Raw genomic sequence first — 19,520 nt, forward strand, 5'->3', positions numbered from 1 at the left:
ATTTTTGCCTTTATTACAAAAACTTGTTTTTCTTTGGTTTTCTTTTATGAATGAATTACATTTAAAAGTCTGTCTTCTTCCTGACTCGGTCTCTGTCCGACGTAAATCTGGTTATTTAAATCTGGACCCTTTTAAAAATAATTACACGCGCCCCACAAATATTTAGCGACCATAAGGTGGCGCAAAGGAAAAGACGTGACGAATTTTGAAAGAATTAAGAGGTGTATTTATTTACATCATAAACGAGCAGCTACGCGGCATCATTTCGAAAGGCGTCCTTTGCTTCACCCTTATCAGTCCAGAGGGACGAGCCTGTGTTATGATGAATGCTCCGGTCCTGCACTGATCGGTTCGGTTCACTCATCATCATCATCATCTGGGACTTAATGAGTTTGTCAGTGATTAAAGAGCCTGTCTGCTCATGAACCGGACTGGATTCTTCCGTGAAAATGGAGTTTGTGGAGAGGAAACGGAGCAGGAAATCTCAGAGCTTTAAACTGGTCAGTGATGCAGGTAAGATGATTTTAGGACAGCAGACACCGACTCAGCATCGTCCTGTAGATCACAGCAGACAAAAGAGCAAACACGTTACGTCAGGACTCCGGAATGCACCTGTGCTACAAATGTATCATTCTCGCATCATCGTGCATTCTGACATCACGACGCAACATCAGAATAGTTGCATTTCAACAGTTTCGAATTTGAGTCATTCGGATTTTTCATTATTTTAATCGCGTGGTTATCGGCTGCAAGGATAGTAGGCTAAAGTCACGTTTCATCTAACGCATGTAGTCTGTTAACGGACGATAGAATATAGTAGCCTGAAGGTGCGTGTACGGTGTAAAAGTGAATATGGTTTTCTGGTGAGCGTTTTATGGACACGCATCCTACAGGTGGTCTGCTAAGGGAAGCGCATCTGCACCGCACACGCTGCTTTCATGAGTGACATCACGACCCCTGAAATAAAAATGAGGCTACTGTACATGTCAAGCCGTGACGGCATGTTCAACTATTCTAACTATTGTTCTTTTCAATCATTGTGCAAGTACGGTGACGTATATAAGCATTTATCAATACATCATATTTATTTAGAAACTATGCGGCATTTCAGATGAACAGTATTTTAATAATCAAACATACTTTTTACATTTTCCATAAAAAAGAGTTCATTTGCATAAAATAGACACTTTTATTTTCAAAAATGATGTTTGTTGTGCATTCCAATTAATATCAATAGTTGGGTTGTTTTGATTAAATAATAATAACTAAGAATACAGCTAACCAACATGATACATTTATTAACAATTATAAAACATGATTTATGAACTTTGCAAAGTCATAGACTTTTGGGGTTTCTTTATTTACAATTCTCTATTTTCCAGTAAACATTTTACATCATGTCATGGACCCAATGTCCCTGTCTTTCTCTCAACTTTGCTATTTCTCCGTCCACTTTCTTATGAGTAAAGGCTAAATACCCATGATCCGAAATTGCAGTAGACATGTTAGACAAGATCACAGAAGCTGTATCATTTGTACTTTTTCATCTTAGAACTCTTTCATGAATTGGATGATGTAGACCAAAATGACACTGAAGGAGATGCCCTGGATGCTTCTGAAAGTGAAGGTATGGTTTGATGTTTAAATGTCACCTGCATGGCCTGCACATGTTAACTTTGTGTCTTAGTCTGGTTAGGTGATGAAGGCATGGAGATAAAGAAACAAATAACAGGCATGATGCGTTTGCTGAGTGATAAAACGGGACGTGTGTACCAGCGGGTTGGAAGAGAGAGGGAATCGCTTAAACAAGAGCCACAGGAAGAAGCTTTTAGCATGCCTGTGGCCCAGAGCTCGGTCCATGAAAATCCCCAGTACTGGAGTTCTGTTCTGCCTCTGATTCACGGACAATACAGCACCCGCTCCAAAACCCAGAGGATGCTGAACCACTCCAAAACAAATGGTACGTGTCTGTCACACTTTATGTACAGTGGCCCTTTAAAATGCTTGACTATCATTTCAGTATATCGTTTTTTTCCTGACATTTCAACGTCAATGAAGCATGCCGCCATTACGAAACCAAAACATATGGACATATTGGCAAATATGATGCAATATATTAAATAATAAATCTTCACTTATGAATTTAAATCGACAACCTTTCAGTCTAGATCTTTAACCACAAAGCCACACTACCTACATTGTTTGTTTTTGGGGGTTTGGCAATGCTTGTATCAGACTGTTCTTTGTAAAGTAAAGCTGATGGTAGAATACCTTGAGATGAGACAAAGAGACAATATTACCGGGACGGCTGTCGGGAATCTTTCTAGGGGAAGCTGTATTATGTGACTGTAGACTACAGTAGATGTATTGTCTGGCACTGCAGCAGCAAGCGTCTAGACAGCCTTGAATAAAAAACAAACACGTAACGTCTTTCTCCACCGCAAACGCAAAGACACTATAACACCCCCTCGATCTCTCTGGCGCACACACTTATCAACACGCCCGAGTCTGAAAGTCAGGGGCTATTGTTCGGCGCGCTCGCAGCCTGTGTGAGTTTAACATCATTGTGTTGACTGTGCATGTGTGTTTTCATTCAGACATGGCCTTGCCCCATGCGCCTGCTGCCATGGCAACTGAATCCAGCTGCTGTATGTGTAACTGCAAGAGCACCCTGCGGGCGATTCTGCTGGAGTTACGTACCATGAGAAAACTGATCCAGACTCAAAGAGGTGTATCACCCATACCAACATACCCACAGGACTTGAAGACAGCTTCTCATTCTTTATTAGTACTATTAAGGATATTTTAAGAATAATAACAGAAAAGTAGTTTTTTTTATTATAATTATTAATAAACAATGTTTGTTGAAAATATTTGATATTTTAAAATTCCACATACTCTATATATGCTTATATAACTTTGTTGCACTATTCTTAAGCATTTAACCTTTAGATTAAAATCATTTTAAAATCATTTATTTTCAATGAGCCATGTTTAAATGCATTCCCAGGAGCTCAGGACAAACAGAGCTGCCAGGTCTCGGTTCCCTTATCGCGAAACTCCATCTCCAGGAGGAGGACACGAAAAAGAAGGCCAGGTCATAGAATGACTGTGCTGACCACGTCCTCCCAAAAAACGACACCTTTGTCTCCGCCCACTGTTGCTGTTATAGAATCAGATCTAAAGGAAAAGCCGTCCAGAGAGGACACACCATCTACACTGGTGACATCGATTCCAGATCCCTTTCGCAGTTTGCAGACCCCTCCCTCTCACTATCATGTGACCAGAGAGGTTTGTTTATTCGTTTGTTTATTGTGTCACTGTCATGTCTTAACTGTTAACATTATGAGTGTGTATTCACTTTATGGATATTCTGTTTATCTCAGCCGGAGGTGCAGTTGGCGGAGGATCATGATGTATTTATTTCTAAAGCACAGCTAGACTCTATCTTGTTGAACTACACACGCTCCGGCAGCCTGCTCTTTAGGAAACTGGTGTGTGCTTTCTTTGATGATGCCACGCTGGCTAACTCACTGCCCAATGGCAAGAGAAAGAGAGGACTGAATGACACCAGGAAAGGACTGGATCAGAACATTGTAGGAGCCATTAAAGGTGTGTGGAAATATACTGGATCACAGCATCAGTACATTATACTGAATTCACTCAGACTTTGCCCGTTCATAGCTCAGGAGATTTGATGGACTTCATTTAAGTATCGCTCAAGAGAAATACATTTCTCACGAAAAAAAAAAGAATGTGAAGGTGTAAAGTTTATCTTATAGAGGTCACATTTGGATCAATTTGGTGTCAGCTGAGTCCATGTTGAAATCTGAGTTGGGATGAGTTGAATATATTTGCAGACTTAAACTCAGTTTGTGACATGGATGAGATCTCTTCTAAAACTCTAATGGAGACATATAGATTTTTTTACAGTAAATGTCATAGAAATGTCATTGAAAGATGTTCTTGTTATTTATCTTTCTTATGGGAGACATTGATAAATGTCATTAGTTTTATGACAAAACATTTAAAATGAATGATAAAATATTTAAACCTATGAACGTTAAAGGGTGCATTTAAATACATTTAATTCAAATGTCGTAATTAAAAATGTAAATTACATTTCACATTTACCACATAATGACAGAAAAAAATAAATGCAATAAAAAACTGGTCTCATAAATCCTGCCACATTATACAGAGCTAAGATAAAAAAAATTGAAGGAATAAAAAAGTTGTTTTCAAAACAGTAAAATGAAAATGTACTGGTAATGTTCTGCCAGTACTTTATCTTTTTATTTTGCAGACATTTCCATTAATGTTATAAAACAACGCAGTGCAGTGCAACATTTTAATTACGTGATATGGAAATTTCCTTCATATATATATATATATACAGTATATAGTTCCCTATTTTTACAGATATTTTTTGTAAGTCTTTACTTATCTGAACCATTTTTTACATATTGACTCATAAGGTTTAAGATATGTGTGTGTGTTACTTTAGCGTTCACAGAAAAGTATTGCACTGCCAACGGAATTGAGAAGCTTCCAGGGCCCAGAGACTGGGTCCAGATTCTGCAAGATCAGATTAAACTTGCCCGTCGACGCTTAAAAAGGGGTAAGAAATTAGATTATGTGAGAAAGATATTTCTCTCCAGGGATTTAAAGTTGCAACAAAAAATGTTCTGGCATGATGAGTGCCATTGAAATTATGTTGAAAATATGTTCATTCAAAATGCTTGAATTATGCCAATTAAATCTTTTTATTGTTTTTTTACGATTTAAAGCAGAGACGGCTTCAGATGTCAGTGAGATCCTGCACAGGACATGTGCAGACACGACAGGTACTCATTCAAACACAGCAACACACTGTCAGTTAAAGAACTTTGATGATTGAAACATATTTTATTACGTAGTATCCCAGAAATCTTTGGAATTACAAACTCTATGAAGAGTTGAAGATAACTCTTTCAATGGATTCAGACAGATAGTCAAACCTTCAGCTAAATAAGCATAGCCAAGGTCACGAGTTACATTTCCAGAGAATGTACGAACTGATTAAAGTAAAACTTTGAATGCAAGGTTGACTGGTAAATGTAATGAAAGCAGGGTAAACGTCACAAATTATTTCAAAAGACTGACATATTGAACTCACATACTGACACCGGTATTCATAATATTTTTTCAGAAAAATGTCCACAAACTCTTAATGAAGTGGAAACTGTGATACGAAATGGTACCGCATTCACACTTTTAAGTTCTCACATGAATAAAGTGCCATTGTTCTTCACTAACCCTCCTTCCTGTATTTCAGGTTATGAAAAAACTGAATGCAGAGTTGCTATGGACACTGAATGAGCAGAAATTGTTATTATAAAAATGCAACCTCCGACCTACCCAAAGTAGATTTCTTTATTTGATCTGCCTAGACTGTACGACGTATTGGATGTCGATTTGAATGATCACGGTCAGCTCCCAAAAAGAAGAAAGTTTGTCTGCATAAAACCAACAACATTTCACTGACCACAGTTAGGCCTTCAGTTGTGTTATGTTGGATTAAAGACGTTTGTAACAGTATTCTCATTTGATTGTTTTAAAGTGGGTTGTCGCTGAGGTCACCAGTCTTCTACGAACGTGCGGAAGTGTTTGTATTATTTATCCAAACGCTTCACCAACACATATCAGCAGAAGAGCTGATCGAGAAAAAACATGACTGTGCCTTTAATTCCCTCTGCCATGCCAGGCAACAAACTGATGTCATTTCATGGTTGTGCTGGTTATTGATTCTTTCTGGTGAAATGTGTTACATTTTATATATTAATATTATCCTCATATAATCTTACTAATGTGTCATTTGTAATATAATCTGGCAGACTGGCTATGTAGAAATGTTACCGTTTTATTTTTCGTAAGGATTTGGTGTCTGTTGAATGTCTACAGAGTGAATAGTGTCTTATGTCTCTGTAACAAAAGAGTTTTACCTCATGCTTAAGTACTGTAACTGTTAATGTTAAATGAAATGCGCTTTACTTGGATTTAACGCAGAAAATGTATTTAAAAGCACAGATTGTTCGTCTGTGGCTCTTTTTACAATCTCTCTGTTTTGAAACAGATCAAGTTTAACTTTAGGTTTATCGGTGATAAATTGTTTGGTCTGAGACTTCAAATAAATTATATGGTTGTTTCTAACATGGTAGACATGAAAAAGAGTGTTTACATTGATTTCTTGAACACGTTAAAATAACTTTAACGTGTATTTATTATTAATTTTTGAATACACATTGATTATTCGTTTAAAATGTTTGTGTTTTAAAATATTTAAATGTTGAACCAAACTTGAACTACCCACACCTGCTATCAAACTTTATTTGATATAAGTGTTTGAATTCCCTTAGAAAACAGATCACCTCTTTAATATTGGCAGCAGCAATGTTAAAACCACATCAAATTAAGTTAATAGTCCTCAAAGAAAATTTTTATATATTTAGAAGTATATCATAAATACAATAATATTAGACCTTGTAGAAATGTAGGATAATTTGCTTAAAGAAAATCTGAATATGTTTTTATAGATAGAATCATAGGCTATTAATAACATTATACAGAAATGTAGGACAATCTACATATGTAGGACAATCTACAAACTACTATTACAGATAATACAGTATATAGTATAACTGTTTTATTACTATCAAGCGCTTTTTTAATATTAGTTCACATTTATCATAATGTAACAACGTTAAAGTAGTAGTTCACTTTCAAAATGAAAATTCTGTCATCATTTACTCATCCTCTTGCCATTTCAAACCTGTATGACTTTCTTCTGCAGAAAATAAAAGAAGATATTTTGAAAAATGTTGGTAGCAGAACAGCACCCCATTCACTTCTATTTTAACCACTACAAGTGAATGTGGGGCTGTTAACAACATTCTTCAAAATATCTTCTTTTGCGTTCTGCGGAAGGAAGTCATACATGTTTTAAACAACAAGAGAGTGAGAAAACGATGACAGAATTTTCATTTTGAAGGTGATCTAACAGTTACTCGTTTAACGCAAAACAGTCCGCAGATTTCTATATTAAAGGTACAAACTAGTGTTGACTTTTTTGTTGCCACAATCAGATTTCCTTTAAAGGGGAGGTAATGACATCAGAGCGGGAAAGAAGGACCCTTTCAGATTTCTGACTTTAAATGATAAAATGTCCTCGGAACACTTGTGCGCTCAAACCGTCGCTCTGGAGGGACATAATAACACACGAGCCTTTCAAATAACTTCGTACGCGAATTTAAACGTCGCTACGATCCGAGAAATAGATCACTGAATACTCTTCGATTCTAGTCAGGCACATTTCCCGGGCGCCCTTTTTGCGCGCGGTGCATTGTGGTCGAGTCTCGTCTCTTGTATCGGGAGGCGCCACTGAAGCGAAACCGGTAAGCAGAAATTTAACAGCACAATTAAAGGGGAAATGGGACACGAATATAACTGTGCCGTAATGCATTAAGCGTAAGGAGAGCTATCTTATTTATCACAGTAGAAGCCATAATCAACAAAGTTTGCTTAAAGTGCATCAAATAATTTTTATTCTATATTATTACTCTGTTGTGCACCCTGCGATCATGGCGCGGGCGCTTTAAGGGTTAATTTTTTCCACCGCCGACATTTTTATAAACATTTCGGCCGGCCTGCTTCTCCTATTCATATTATTGTAGTTACGATTTAGACTTTTTGTCAATGAAAGGCATAAACTATCATCTATATATATTGTAAATATGGGAATGTAAACGCGCCGCTACGGCTGTACATACACGAGGGGTGTTGCATTGAATCAGCGCGTGCAGCGGCTCTTTTAATGTGCGATTCGCGATCGGTTCTTTTAAACGATTCGTCTGAACTGATTCGACGTGTTTTTGTTTAGGAGTTAAACTATAACGCTTGTGACATTAGTGACACGATATTTGAAAATGCATCTTAACTGTATTTATCTAGCAATGGTTTTATTACAGTAAAAGTGCGGATTACCATTTGTAATAATTAAACTTCGGCTACTGTAGTACGACTATGGTTTATTTTTGGAACTTTTTGCACGAATAGTGACAACATGTATGTATTTTAAGAAATAATCGGTGATAATCCATATCATTTTAACTTCAAATCAAAGTCGTTTAGTGGGGGAGTGTTAGGAACTCACGAATGACACAAACAGAATCGGTTCTTTGAACTGAACCGTTCATACGAATCGATTACGCGAATCGGTCTTGGACAGAACGCGCGGGCACCGTCACAACATCGGCGCGTCCACATTTTCGCTCCACACATGCTTTGAATGGTGTTTTGTACAGTAACCCGTTGTTTATCGCGGGAAGTAAAGTATACATGTAGCAAAATGCATTAACACTGTACAAAAGTGCTGTAATGAACAGTTACTATATAAACAACAGTCTGGACAGTGAATTCACATCAGATAAGTTGATCTCAGAGCTGATGTATTTAAAGGGGAGGATGAACTCTGAGAGTCAGTTTCAAGACATTTGAGGCGTTGCATGGGGATCGATTTCTATACCTTTTGGCTGTTATCAGTTTTCTGAATGAGTGATGTTTGAATACACGATTTCCATTTTTACAAACGTCTCTCCCTCTTTTGCTCTCTTACAGATTACCCGAATCCTAGTGTGAAGTGGTGTGTTTGTGTGTTCGCTGTTGTGCGTTTGCGAGGTTGTTCTTTTAAACATGTCGGTGCGGGAGTCTTTTAATCCTGAGAGTTATGAGCTGGACAAGAACTTCAGACTGACGCGATTCACAGAGCTCAAGGGCACAGGCTGCAAAGTCGCCCAAGAAGTGCTTCAAAAACTTCTGGAGTCCCTGCAGGAAAATCATTATCAGGAAGATGAACAGTTTCTTGGATCTGTTATGCCCAGATTGGGTACATAAAAACACACACAACTCTCCATAGAAGTGCCTTTAACGTTACATGAAGTTCAGACAATCCACAAGAACATCTGAAAAGAAATGAAACTTATTATATTTCTCTCTTTCAAAACAGGCATTGGTATGGACACCTGTGTTATTCCATTGAGACATGGAGGCTTGTCACTTGTGCAGACAACAGACTACATTTACCCCATAGTGGATGACCCATATATGATGGTAAACAATCTGCTTCTGAGAATAATGTAAACATGCAACGTATTTTCGTTACTGAAAATATTTCGGATTGTTTTGCCGTTTGTTTTCTAGGGCAGAATTGCTTGTGCCAACGTGTTGAGTGACTTGTATGCCATGGGGGTAACAGAATGTGATAACATGCTGATGTTGCTTGGTGTCAGTAACAAACTCACAGAGAAGGTGAGATGGAAACTACTAAACTTTTTCTTTATCCTTACAACTGCAAATAAAGACTGTTTTGTATTGTTGGAATGGGCATTCATGCTGATGTATTATTGTAGGAGCGTGATAAGGTCATGCCACTTATCATCCAGGGTTTTAAAGATGCTTCGGAGGAGGCAGGCACATCCATCACAGGCGGTCAGACGGTTCTAAACCCATGGATAGTCCTTGGGGGTGTGGCCACAACAGTGTGCCAACCTAATGAGTTCATTATGTGAGTATCTCTTTCCTGACATTTAAGTCTCATTTTTTGGAGTGTAATCATTACATTACAATACAAAACATCGTTGCTGGCATTCTGAAACTTCAGATCATTCAGGAAATGGAAAAAACACAACTTTTAAATGATGTTTTTCAAAGTTGACAAGCTCTTTATAATCATAAACATAAAGGGTGACTGATAATATGGCAAAACATTTTAACGAGTTATGGAGATAATAAGGTTTCAGAAGGACACCAGCGACATTTTACTTTACAAATTTGTCTGATATTAATGTGTGAACCTTAACATTTTTTTAAAATGTATTGTTTGTGTACATTTTAGGCCAGATAATGCAGTACCAGGCGATGTGCTGGTCCTCACCAAACCTTTAGGTACGCAGGTCGCAGTAGCAGTACACCAGTGGTTGGACATTGTGAGTGCTTTCATTTATCTTTTTATTATACAAATCAATATTATAAAGACTGATTTCAACTAGTATTTTCACATTCTCTCTCTCCTTTAGCCAGAGAAATGGAATAAGATCAAGTTGGTGGTCACTCAGGAGGATGTTGAACTGGCTTATCAGGAGGCAATGCTGAACATGGCTCGACTCAACAGAACAGGTTGGTACACGGCACAAACTGTTTACAAATTACACAGCAAACATATAAAGTTACCTCGCTCTCTCTGTCCAGCGGCCGGGTTGATGCACACCTTCAATGCACACGCGGCGACCGACATCACAGGTTTCGGGATCCTGGGTCACGCTCAGAACCTGGCGCGGCAGCAGCGCACCGAGGTGTCCTTCGTCATTCACAATTTGCCGGTTCTCGCCAAGATGGCTGCTGTGAGCAAAGCCTGCGGGAATATGTTCGGTCTCATGCACGGCACCTGCCCTGAAACGTCAGGTATCAGATTAACTGCACATCTCTGTCTCTTTGGTTTCTGATAAGATCACAGTTGGTTCCAGAACACTGAGAGCGCCGATGATAATGCTGTTCATTGCCGTTTTTCTATCTGCCGTGTAGGAGGTTTGCTGATCTGTCTTCCTCGTGAACAAGCTGCCCGTTTTTGCGCCGAGATCAAATCTCCCAAGTACGGAGAGGGTCATCAGGCGTGGATCATAGGCATCGTGGAGAAAGGCAACCGCACGGCACGGATCATCGATAAACCCCGCATCATCGAAGTCGCACCGCAGGTGGCCACACAGAATGTCAACACCACCCCGGGAACCACGTCTTAATTCTGAATCCGTACGCCCCACGACAACCCTGAACAGCTAGCGCACTCTAGCCACACCTGATCATATATCAAAAGAATGATATATATATGGTCTGTCCACCCTGGCCTTTGGGGCAAGACTTCTTATGGACACGGTTATAAAGCAGAAGTAATAAGATCATTTAACGAAGGAAAAATCTATTGCCCTTTTTGTCTATAGTTTTCAGTTTCATTAACCCAACATGCACCTGACTGTAAGGCAGCTTCCAAGTAGAAAGTATAATTCATAGTATAAGTTTCATTCGATATTGTTGATCACATCCAGTTTTCTCTGCTCTTCCTCTGTCCCACCAATGAAAGAATCAACTGTTGTTTCATGTCGTGTTTTAGACGTTTGGTAGGTCATATTGTAACAATTTCACAAAGCTGTCACATGAAATATATTTTGAGTTCTTTTTCTACTTTTGTATCAGCTCCTGTTTGTTGGGAACATTATTCAATTGAAGAAACCCAAGATAATACCTCTGAAACGCATCGCTGTTTTTGATGGCAGGATGTTCGAAATAATGGAGACGCAGTTCGTATCGTATGATTTTCACAATTTGACATGGACGTTATTATATCTGTGGTAGAGCTGCTTTTATATTCTGTACAAAGCTTGTACTTCTCTCTGTCTCTCATATTTGCTAATCGTTATATATGTATATGCCTTGCCCTTCCAATAAATCTCGGATCTTTTTTAATTTCTTGGAAATGCATGCATTTTTGGCTGAACAGTCCTTACAAGGCCAGATCCTCCAGAACCTATTTGCTTTAACCATAAATGTTAATGTTATGTTTTAAGAATTCATTTTATAAAACAAGGCGTTTGTTTTATAAATTAAAAAAAACTTTAATAAAAAAAAATAGTGCTACAATTTTTGAACTAATAAACTATCAGTGTATTTCTATAAGTTCACTGTGTGCGCGTGTAGTTAATACTTAAACTATAAACTAAACTAAAAAGTGGGCCACTGAAGTCCCAAGTAGTATTGATTCTCGAAACCAGTACACTGATATTAGTATACTTAAAAAATTACTGTTGAATACTTTTTTGGTACACCTTTATTTAAACACAAGACAGATTGAACATTTTAAAAACAAATGTGCACAAATTCAATATTTACAGCCACATGAGAGATAAAATTAAACCGTTCATGCAAAAATCATCAGGAATTTACAATAAATACATTTGATCTTCATTCAACATATTTTAGTTTCCTTGCACGTGAAAGTCAAGGGTTTATAACTTCTTATTTTTCTGGTTGAACAGAGATCTGATGTCCAGCATGGCCTTTTTGATGTTCTGCCCAAAGCGATACGAATCCTGCAGACGAAAGCAGCTCAGATCAGGATACCGTTTTTGTTAAGCTATACGGGATTGAAAAAGAATGCAAACTTACTGTTTCTGGACTGGACAACTTGCTGGAAATGTGGAAGGTAATGAGGTTTTCGCCAACAATTATGTAAGAAACGCCATAACCGTCATCTGCGACCTGCATATAAAATGGTTATCTATACTTAATGTATATTGATCAAATATGATCTATACTTGTTGTCATAGGCTGCTGTTATGACATGCAGTGTACAGCAGGGGGTGTGCGTGAGACTCACAGGCCCAAATCCTCCACCCGCTCCTACATATTTGGGGTACTTCTGAATGTCAATGAGGTTAAGCTGCTGCTGAGGGGTCTGACTGGTGGAGAGACGCCAGGGTTCTGACAAAACCTGTCGAACAAAGTTGACCTTGAAGTTTGGCTCAAGCTTCAGAAGTAATGGACCGGTATGTTTTCTTGTATTTATAGCTAGATTCAGACTTTCACATACCTGTTTGAGGAAGGGTGAGTCTATGCCCATTACTTTAGACACTATGTACAAGCAGAAGAGATGCCGGTCAATACCAGCTCCAGTCATGGCCAAACGGTACATGTTCTGATGTTTCTCTGCGGCTTGACCGAAGAGCGCTAACCTCTCCTCTTTCTGTTAAACAAAAGGAGTCACACATGTGGTCAATTTCAACAGGACTATTTTGAAAATCAGGATCCTCCGTGATAAAACTTATTAATAAATGAGTTTCTACGTGTGGAAAAAGCAAACATTGTAATATTCAGCAGGACCTGAGCAAACTATTACTCTAACATCTCACCGTGATGTTTTCGTCCTCCATTGCTCGGGCAAACGTGGCAGACTCGCAGGTGCAAGAGCGGACGGTTTCTGTGCGTCCCTCGCGGAACATGCGTGTCATTGAGGACTCATAAGTGAGACAGAATTCCCCTTTGTCCTGTTTTATTTAAAACATACGGAAGAACTGCATCAAACACTTTCATTATACTAATATACTTATAATATACTAATAATTCACTATAGATATGACATCTATGGAACTGTTCTTCGTATATTGAGCCGGTAGTGTCCGGTTATTAGTTGTTGGTTCGGTTATCTCATTTTGAAACAATGTAATGGATTACATAGAATAGTTACTCTTAGCGGGAAGATCATAGGCAAAGAAGTTGAAATGTTGGGCACGACCCATGACCCGTATTCAGAGTTCTCTATGCTCCCTTCAGGTTCAAATCATAGACTGCCAAATATGAGAAGTAACCGATACAAATATTAATTTGTCCCCTTTGCAATCCAGTTGCTAAATTATCTAAATTAATTCAAGAAATATATTTTGTTATTTATTATAATAAGTCTGTTGAAATCTTTCTCGCTTTCCGCTGCATCCAAATTGCCCGAAAGGGATTTTAATAAAGCTTGAACTTAAACAATATACTGACGCTGTCCTAGAGCAATGAGTTTGTAAATATGCATAGATCTTTTTTCTTTACTTTATAAGTAATCCTTGCAGAATCTTCTAAAAGTTTCATTTTTTTCGAATCGGTAGAGCAGAAATATAACATTATATACATATAAGCATTATTATCACTTCAGAGAACAATCGTGTGTAAAACGTACCCTGTAATAAGCTAGCTGCAGTGCCAGCTGGATAAAAGCATCGGGACTTGTTCGACATTTTTTTATCAGGCCCTTCCCGAATTCGGTAAACAAACAGCCGTGGAAATCCACATCATCAGCAATTCCCTTAGCGACCCCATATGAACCTTCAATTATCTCCTGGCACTGAGACAGAGATAAACACATGCTGTAAGTGGAATGCAATAAATGATCTTACATAAAGAAGGCTTTAGAGGGACTTAAGTTCAAGCCCTCCATCTTGAAAATAAAACTTTAAGTAAATGTAAGGTCTAATTCATACTGCTTTCGGGATGTCCCACTGTAGTCTGGTAGGGGGAGCCAGGCCTTTGTTGACATCTCCTTTGCAATGTCCCTCCTCCGTGTAACCAAGGTGAAAACAATCTGTGGCCAAAACATACTGACAAGAAGTGCAAACAGGTGTTATTTTATATATAAAATATACGTGTTATGAATTATTTTGTGTTTACCTCCCACATTTGTCCAACGATAGGAGCGTCAGCCCATGAATGCTCTGTGTTGATGCCCATTTTTCCATTCTTGTAGACAATCAGATTGAAGGATTTATCAAACCACCTGAGGTAGGAGAGAAGCTATTCGTGAGTGGGTGTATATGTGCATTGCGATTTAGAGCTGTACATGTATGCAATCTCCCACATGTTTTATTGTAGAGAAACGATTAGGTCAATAAATTATGCAACCAACTGGTGTCCGTGCCAAGTGTGCACTTGGTATCAATAGCAACCAATCAGATTTTAGGAAGAGGTTAGGGTTAAATTTAGGGCCTACCTGTCATAACACTTTCCATGTAGTAGAGATTTGGCATAGAGGTCCAGGGACCGCATGTTCTCTGGATCGTATCCATGCGCATCATCGTCCAGGGTCAGAAAAAACGATGCCGTCTCAATGGTTTCCAAAGACATTTTGTTGACGCCCTCACCGAAGTACTTTAGACGTGCCCTGGCCCAGGGAACCCTGCATGTAATAAAAAAGAACAGTTATTTAAGTGAATGGCCCATAATATATTATGTGCAATATAATTAGTTGCACACATTTCAGTTCATTGCAAGAAGTATAATAGTCTAGTAAACCGTTTCAATACTAGTTTGTAGATCTCTACCTGTTCCCGGCTGTAAGTGCAGCGAGTTTCAGTTCTCCCATCTGAGGTTCAGACTTGTCGTCAAGTATACGCTGAAACTGCAGCTCAAGCTCAGAGGGCGAGAGGTGACGCCCGCCATAGTAGAGCCACAGCTTAAAGAACCGCCCCCGATGATAGACCACCAAATGCTTCCTGTCCTTCAGGTGTTGCACAAAATCTGATAACACAAAACACAATAAAAATACATCTGTATGATCGCATACCGTGCAGGTTTATGTTAAATAATACAAATGTCGTTACCAGTTTCAATGCCAGGGATACGGGTGGTGTTAAACATCCTTTCATACTGAAAAGAGCACATAGGCACAATGCCAAGGGCCCTCAGCTGAGAGAAGAGAACAGAGAGCATGATGGAAAAGTGGATAAACATTTTGTTGGCTTGGTGTTTTAAGGATGCTGCCCCCAATTGAACCTGGGAAACGTACCGTGAAACAAAATTCAACAAAAATAGTTTTCCTTTCGACTTTAGGAATACTACATCTCATTTGTATTTGATAAAATTGACCAATTGCCTGTAAATGTATCTCTTTACAAATCTATAATCCTGAGTGAATACGATATTTCCCACTGGATTTCCAACACTTGAAGGCAACATAAAAATAAGTTGTGTGTTGTTTGTTTCTGGGAGTGTGTGTGTACCGGGGTAAGTTCTCCTCGCTCAAGTTTACGGCGGTATTGCAGCATAGCGTGCACAGCGTTTCCTGCTCTTGCAGCCTGTCTATGTGTGGGGATCAGGTAGAGTAAATCCTGACGGACAGAGAGAGAAAACAAGGCTGTAAATAACAAAGTACAAAGCAATGAAATTTGGATATGTTTACGTCACTGTTTGTTCCCTTAGTTGGTCAACAGGTGGCGCGATTGGAATTGTTTTCATTGTGGTTTCCGTGAACTTTGTAAGTGATGATTAGTTATTGTTAATAAGTTAAACATTATTTTCCAAGGAAACAGACGTAACATTTTTGCAGAAGACAAAAACAATAGAAACCATTAGAGCATCTCTTGGGTATTAGTGGGGCGCTGTTTGGCAGATGGAAACCAGTTGAACATCATTCAACTGGAATAAGGCCCAAAACACACTTCAGTACAGAACTTTGTTTTACACTGGTATTCGTGATGGAAACTACTAGAATTTGTATTGTATCTGCCTCCCTCCTTGTTTTCGTATCGATTCAAACCTTAGAAATGTGGCATTATTGTTCCAGGCATAGGACTCATCCCGTGCGAAGCTGTCGGCTCACCATAGTGTAAAAGTTGCTGTTGACCATGATGGGACCCCGCCCTCTCAGGTAGATATACTCCTCCCACCAGTCACTCACCTGTCAACACGCAAAACAGACCTTTTGTAAAGGTTATGTCACTAATGTATGTTCCACTCGTGTAAACCTCTCGCTTACGTAATTGGTAGCCCACCAGGACTTGAGTACAAGGTATTTTTGGAGTTTGGGTGCAGGGTCCTTTTTAAAATCATTAGCAACTACCTCCATCTGTTTGTACTGCTCATCGTCCAGAAGAGGTCGAACCGATTCCAAATACTATAGCAGACGAGTATGACAGGTCAATAACTACAAAATTAAACATTTATTTCAGGAATAACATCTGTAATATTTCACCCCTCTCGTCTTTACACGAAAACAGACGACCATTTATAGCTGTTCTTACCCTACTGATTGTATCATCAATGCTTGGTACAGGCAGGCGGGGCAGGGATGCTTGAAAACTGTACAGCAATGGTCGCCGGCCGGACAACAGCTTAACAAGACTCTGGAATAGACATAGTCACTTATTAGGGGTCATTGCGATGGTTGGAGGTGAACCCCAAATAATTTAATCGATTGTTTGACTGTTGTGTTATTGTATGCTGTGTATATATTATATGTACACATGCACAACATTAGACACATAGACCTTGCCAAATCTAAAAGAAATCACATTTTCCCTGCTTTATTTATTATTTATGCCACAGATGTGTGACGTACCAGCCAGACTTTAGTAAAGAGGCTCATTTTGCCATGAGACTCAAAGATCCAGCTGTGATAGGACAGAAGAGCTTTGAGGATGTAACGCATCAGCAGGATGAGGGAAAACCACACAGCTGTGGCAAACAGGATGGCGCTGAACACCGTCTGTGTCTGAACCGTCATAAAGTTACTACATGACAAACAGGTAAAACGGACGTTAAATACAGGCCAATCTTTATGATTGTGTGAAAAACAAATCATGTATCTGTTAATCTGATTTGGGTCAATATAATCACATTTTAAATAAAACTTCAGGGTTTTGGACAAAAAATGATGTATTTTTAAACAATTTGCATTACAAATTGTCTCAAAATAGTGTGTTTAAATAAAATGATATATTTTGAAACGATCCTTTGCATGTCATAAGCATGCATTCAGAATATGTTTCTAAGCTGTAGTCGGTATTTATGCACCTGTATTTGCATGTAACCATAATAGTTATAGTATCTTATGTTTCCAAGAATCTGCTAATAAGTTACCTGACTGGTATCGATGTCTTGATCTTGTCGATCATGCCCATGGAGGGATCGATCCTGGCATACATGGTGCTCATGATCGCAATGACTACGATTAACCAGCTGGATGGACTGGCGGGGTACACGCCTGTAAGAACCCCGTTCTGCTCAAAACAACGGAAAAAAACATCAAACTGGCATGTACGGTAAAACACTATATCATCATTAGAGCGAAGATGTCGGTTTTGAGAAGTTTAGATTGAATATAGATACCTTAAAGCGGATGGCACGTTTCTTCCATGATGTGACTCCAGAGAGGTATATGTGTTTCAGCACCTCGCGGCTCAGCTGAAGGTCAATCCCATCAGGTGTAACCGTGAACTGAAAGCCCACGGCCTGATGTGCTTCTGCCATTATACAGGCTTAAAGCACAACCTAATGAAAGAGTCATATGAAATACTATAATTGTCTTTTGGGGTAGTGGTTAAAGAGCCTTGGATTTAAAGGTTGGAGTTTTAACTTTGCTGTGGTTGAACCAGGGTTTATGTTGGTTTTGGACCTGTTTCTTAATGCCATGTTCATTAATGTCATGTTGAAAACAAGGGACAACTTTCCTGACTTGCGTGACCTGTCAGTGAAGGTCAGGGACTTATGAACTAGAGAATTACTAGAACCAGCACTGTTGTTTAACTCCAGGCATGACCCCGTAACATATCTCTTTTTAAGTTTTAAACGTTCGACTATATGACAAAATGTTCAGTTTAAATCACATTGTCAAAGAGAACTGTACAAATGTGTCACTCCAATTCACCAAGTCCATTTCTGCTGTGACACGCTATAAAGCTTGTGTTTCTTTTTCCATGTCATATGACTTGAGTGCTGGCACAAGATGTGGGGCAAAGTTGAATGGTCAGAAATAACCTAGTAGCACATCTGAGAGGCGGGCGATGAGGTTTCTGTGACACGGGGGCCAAAACACACGTGACATCATACGCATGGTCTCAAAGATTGGAGATTTTGTACTTTTACACACAATTAAACATGCAGAATGGACATATGATGGAAAGTACGTACAGATTTTATATAAAATCAGCCAGAATATACAAGAAACTGTATGTCGGATACACAATGTCAACATTATTATAACATTTAATTACATAACATTTGTTTATAATTACATAACTAGGCAAATAAGAATCATATAAAACACTAAAATTATAATAAAATGTAAAGCTTTATAAATTTAAATGAATGATACAAATTATAAATATTATTATTATTTAAAAATTGTATTTTATTTATTTGAAGTTTTTAGGTTCATTAAATACACTTAGTGCACATCCTGACACAAAGGAAATCAAGCATAACGAAGTTTATAAATCAACATCAGTGACATGACAGCGTAATAAAGCATACAATAATGTTACAGTACCTCTAATGCAATGTATTGTTGTAATTCAGGTGAGAATGTCCAGTTTTCTATCAGTATGGCTGGAATGTCCTTTGTGGAATTCAGCTGATCTTTAGGGAAGCTCCCGTGTCCTTCAGTCGACTCCTGAACTCGACTGAAGGAATCTGTGAAGAATCTGGCGCTCACTCACTGTGTATCTTCTCTTTTCCTCTCTCTCCTTTTCTTTGTTTTGGTTGTTCCCTTAAATGTTTTGGTTTCTTCCGTTGTGCTCCACAGTACCTGCCCCTGCCGTTGAGTGATACTCATAAACTCTCTCTCATCTGTGTGTGTGTGTGTGTGCGTGTAACTGTGTAACTGGATATTCTCCGGGCCAAGTTAAACTGGTGGCAGTTCAGTCAGTACATACTGTATGATCAAACACAGGCCTGAATCTCAACAGCTGGAAATATCCACCAAAGAGTTTCAGAGGTCTCATGTACATATAGGGATGTGTCTTTTTGCACATACACATATTTCTTATTTTAAATGAGTCATATGGTCAGAATACGTGTTTTTCTGTGTCTTTGGTGTGTTATAAGTTGCCCATGCATGTATTAGACATTGTAAAAATTAAAGCGTCGGAACAAAAGATTATATCTAGAAAAAGCATTCT

At 38.6% G+C, this 19,520-nt stretch overlaps 3 protein-coding genes across 5 annotated transcripts; 2 read left to right on the plus strand and 1 right to left on the minus strand.

Annotated features, from left to right (window-relative positions):
• Nucleotides 1-200: 200 nt before the first annotated feature.
• bend7 (BEN domain containing 7) lies at nucleotides 201-6,205 on the plus strand. The gene is made up of 10 exons (XM_079466322.1): nucleotides 201-513; nucleotides 1,553-1,627; nucleotides 1,688-1,960; nucleotides 2,598-2,729; nucleotides 3,011-3,291; nucleotides 3,387-3,612; nucleotides 4,508-4,621; nucleotides 4,791-4,847; nucleotides 5,192-5,239; nucleotides 5,318-6,205. Exons 1-10 carry the CDS (start codon nucleotides 450-452, stop codon nucleotides 5,359-5,361), a joined length of 1,314 nt encoding a protein of 437 aa, XP_079322448.1. The 5' UTR covers nucleotides 201-449; the 3' UTR covers nucleotides 5,362-6,205.
• A 1,204-nt stretch (nucleotides 6,206-7,409) lies between these two features.
• Nucleotides 7,410-11,558, plus strand: sephs1 (selenophosphate synthetase 1). Of its 3 annotated transcripts, XM_079465482.1 has the most exons (10): nucleotides 7,430-7,506; nucleotides 8,656-8,923; nucleotides 9,044-9,147; nucleotides 9,238-9,345; nucleotides 9,447-9,601; nucleotides 9,932-10,022; nucleotides 10,113-10,212; nucleotides 10,285-10,497; nucleotides 10,618-10,787; nucleotides 11,284-11,558. In XM_079465482.1, exons 2-10 carry the CDS (start codon nucleotides 8,731-8,733, stop codon nucleotides 11,440-11,442), a joined length of 1,293 nt encoding a protein of 430 aa, XP_079321608.1. In that variant the 5' UTR covers nucleotides 7,430-7,506; nucleotides 8,656-8,730; the 3' UTR covers nucleotides 11,443-11,558. The 3 variants fall into 3 exon arrangements, with proteins under 3 accessions (XP_079321610.1, XP_079321609.1, XP_079321608.1); XM_079465484.1 differs by lacking the exon at nucleotides 11,284-11,558 and having other exon boundaries at nucleotides 7,410-7,433; nucleotides 9,480-9,601; nucleotides 10,618-10,970; XM_079465483.1 differs by lacking the exon at nucleotides 11,284-11,558 and having other exon boundaries at nucleotides 7,419-7,506; nucleotides 10,618-11,270.
• A 347-nt stretch (nucleotides 11,559-11,905) lies between these two features.
• Nucleotides 11,906-19,224, minus strand: cpt1b (carnitine palmitoyltransferase 1B (muscle)). Its single transcript, XM_079466599.1, has 19 exons — nucleotides 18,890-19,224; nucleotides 17,731-17,892; nucleotides 17,482-17,621; nucleotides 16,961-17,132; nucleotides 16,644-16,745; nucleotides 16,379-16,516; nucleotides 16,223-16,300; nucleotides 15,624-15,731; nucleotides 15,225-15,309; nucleotides 14,946-15,141; nucleotides 14,615-14,800; nucleotides 14,296-14,401; nucleotides 14,109-14,225; nucleotides 13,808-13,972; nucleotides 12,996-13,130; nucleotides 12,677-12,829; nucleotides 12,464-12,577; nucleotides 12,253-12,345; nucleotides 11,906-12,176 (listed from the first exon to the last, which is right to left on the minus strand). Exons 2-19 carry the CDS (start codon nucleotides 17,869-17,871, stop codon nucleotides 12,093-12,095), a joined length of 2,313 nt encoding a protein of 770 aa, XP_079322725.1. The 5' UTR covers nucleotides 17,872-17,892; nucleotides 18,890-19,224; the 3' UTR covers nucleotides 11,906-12,092.
• Between the last annotated feature and the right edge of the window lie 296 nt (nucleotides 19,225-19,520).

Source organism: Barbatula barbatula (genome assembly GCF_947034865.1).
Source record: "Barbatula barbatula genome assembly, chromosome: 10".
Taxonomy (NCBI): Eukaryota; Metazoa; Chordata; class Actinopteri; order Cypriniformes; family Nemacheilidae; genus Barbatula; species Barbatula barbatula.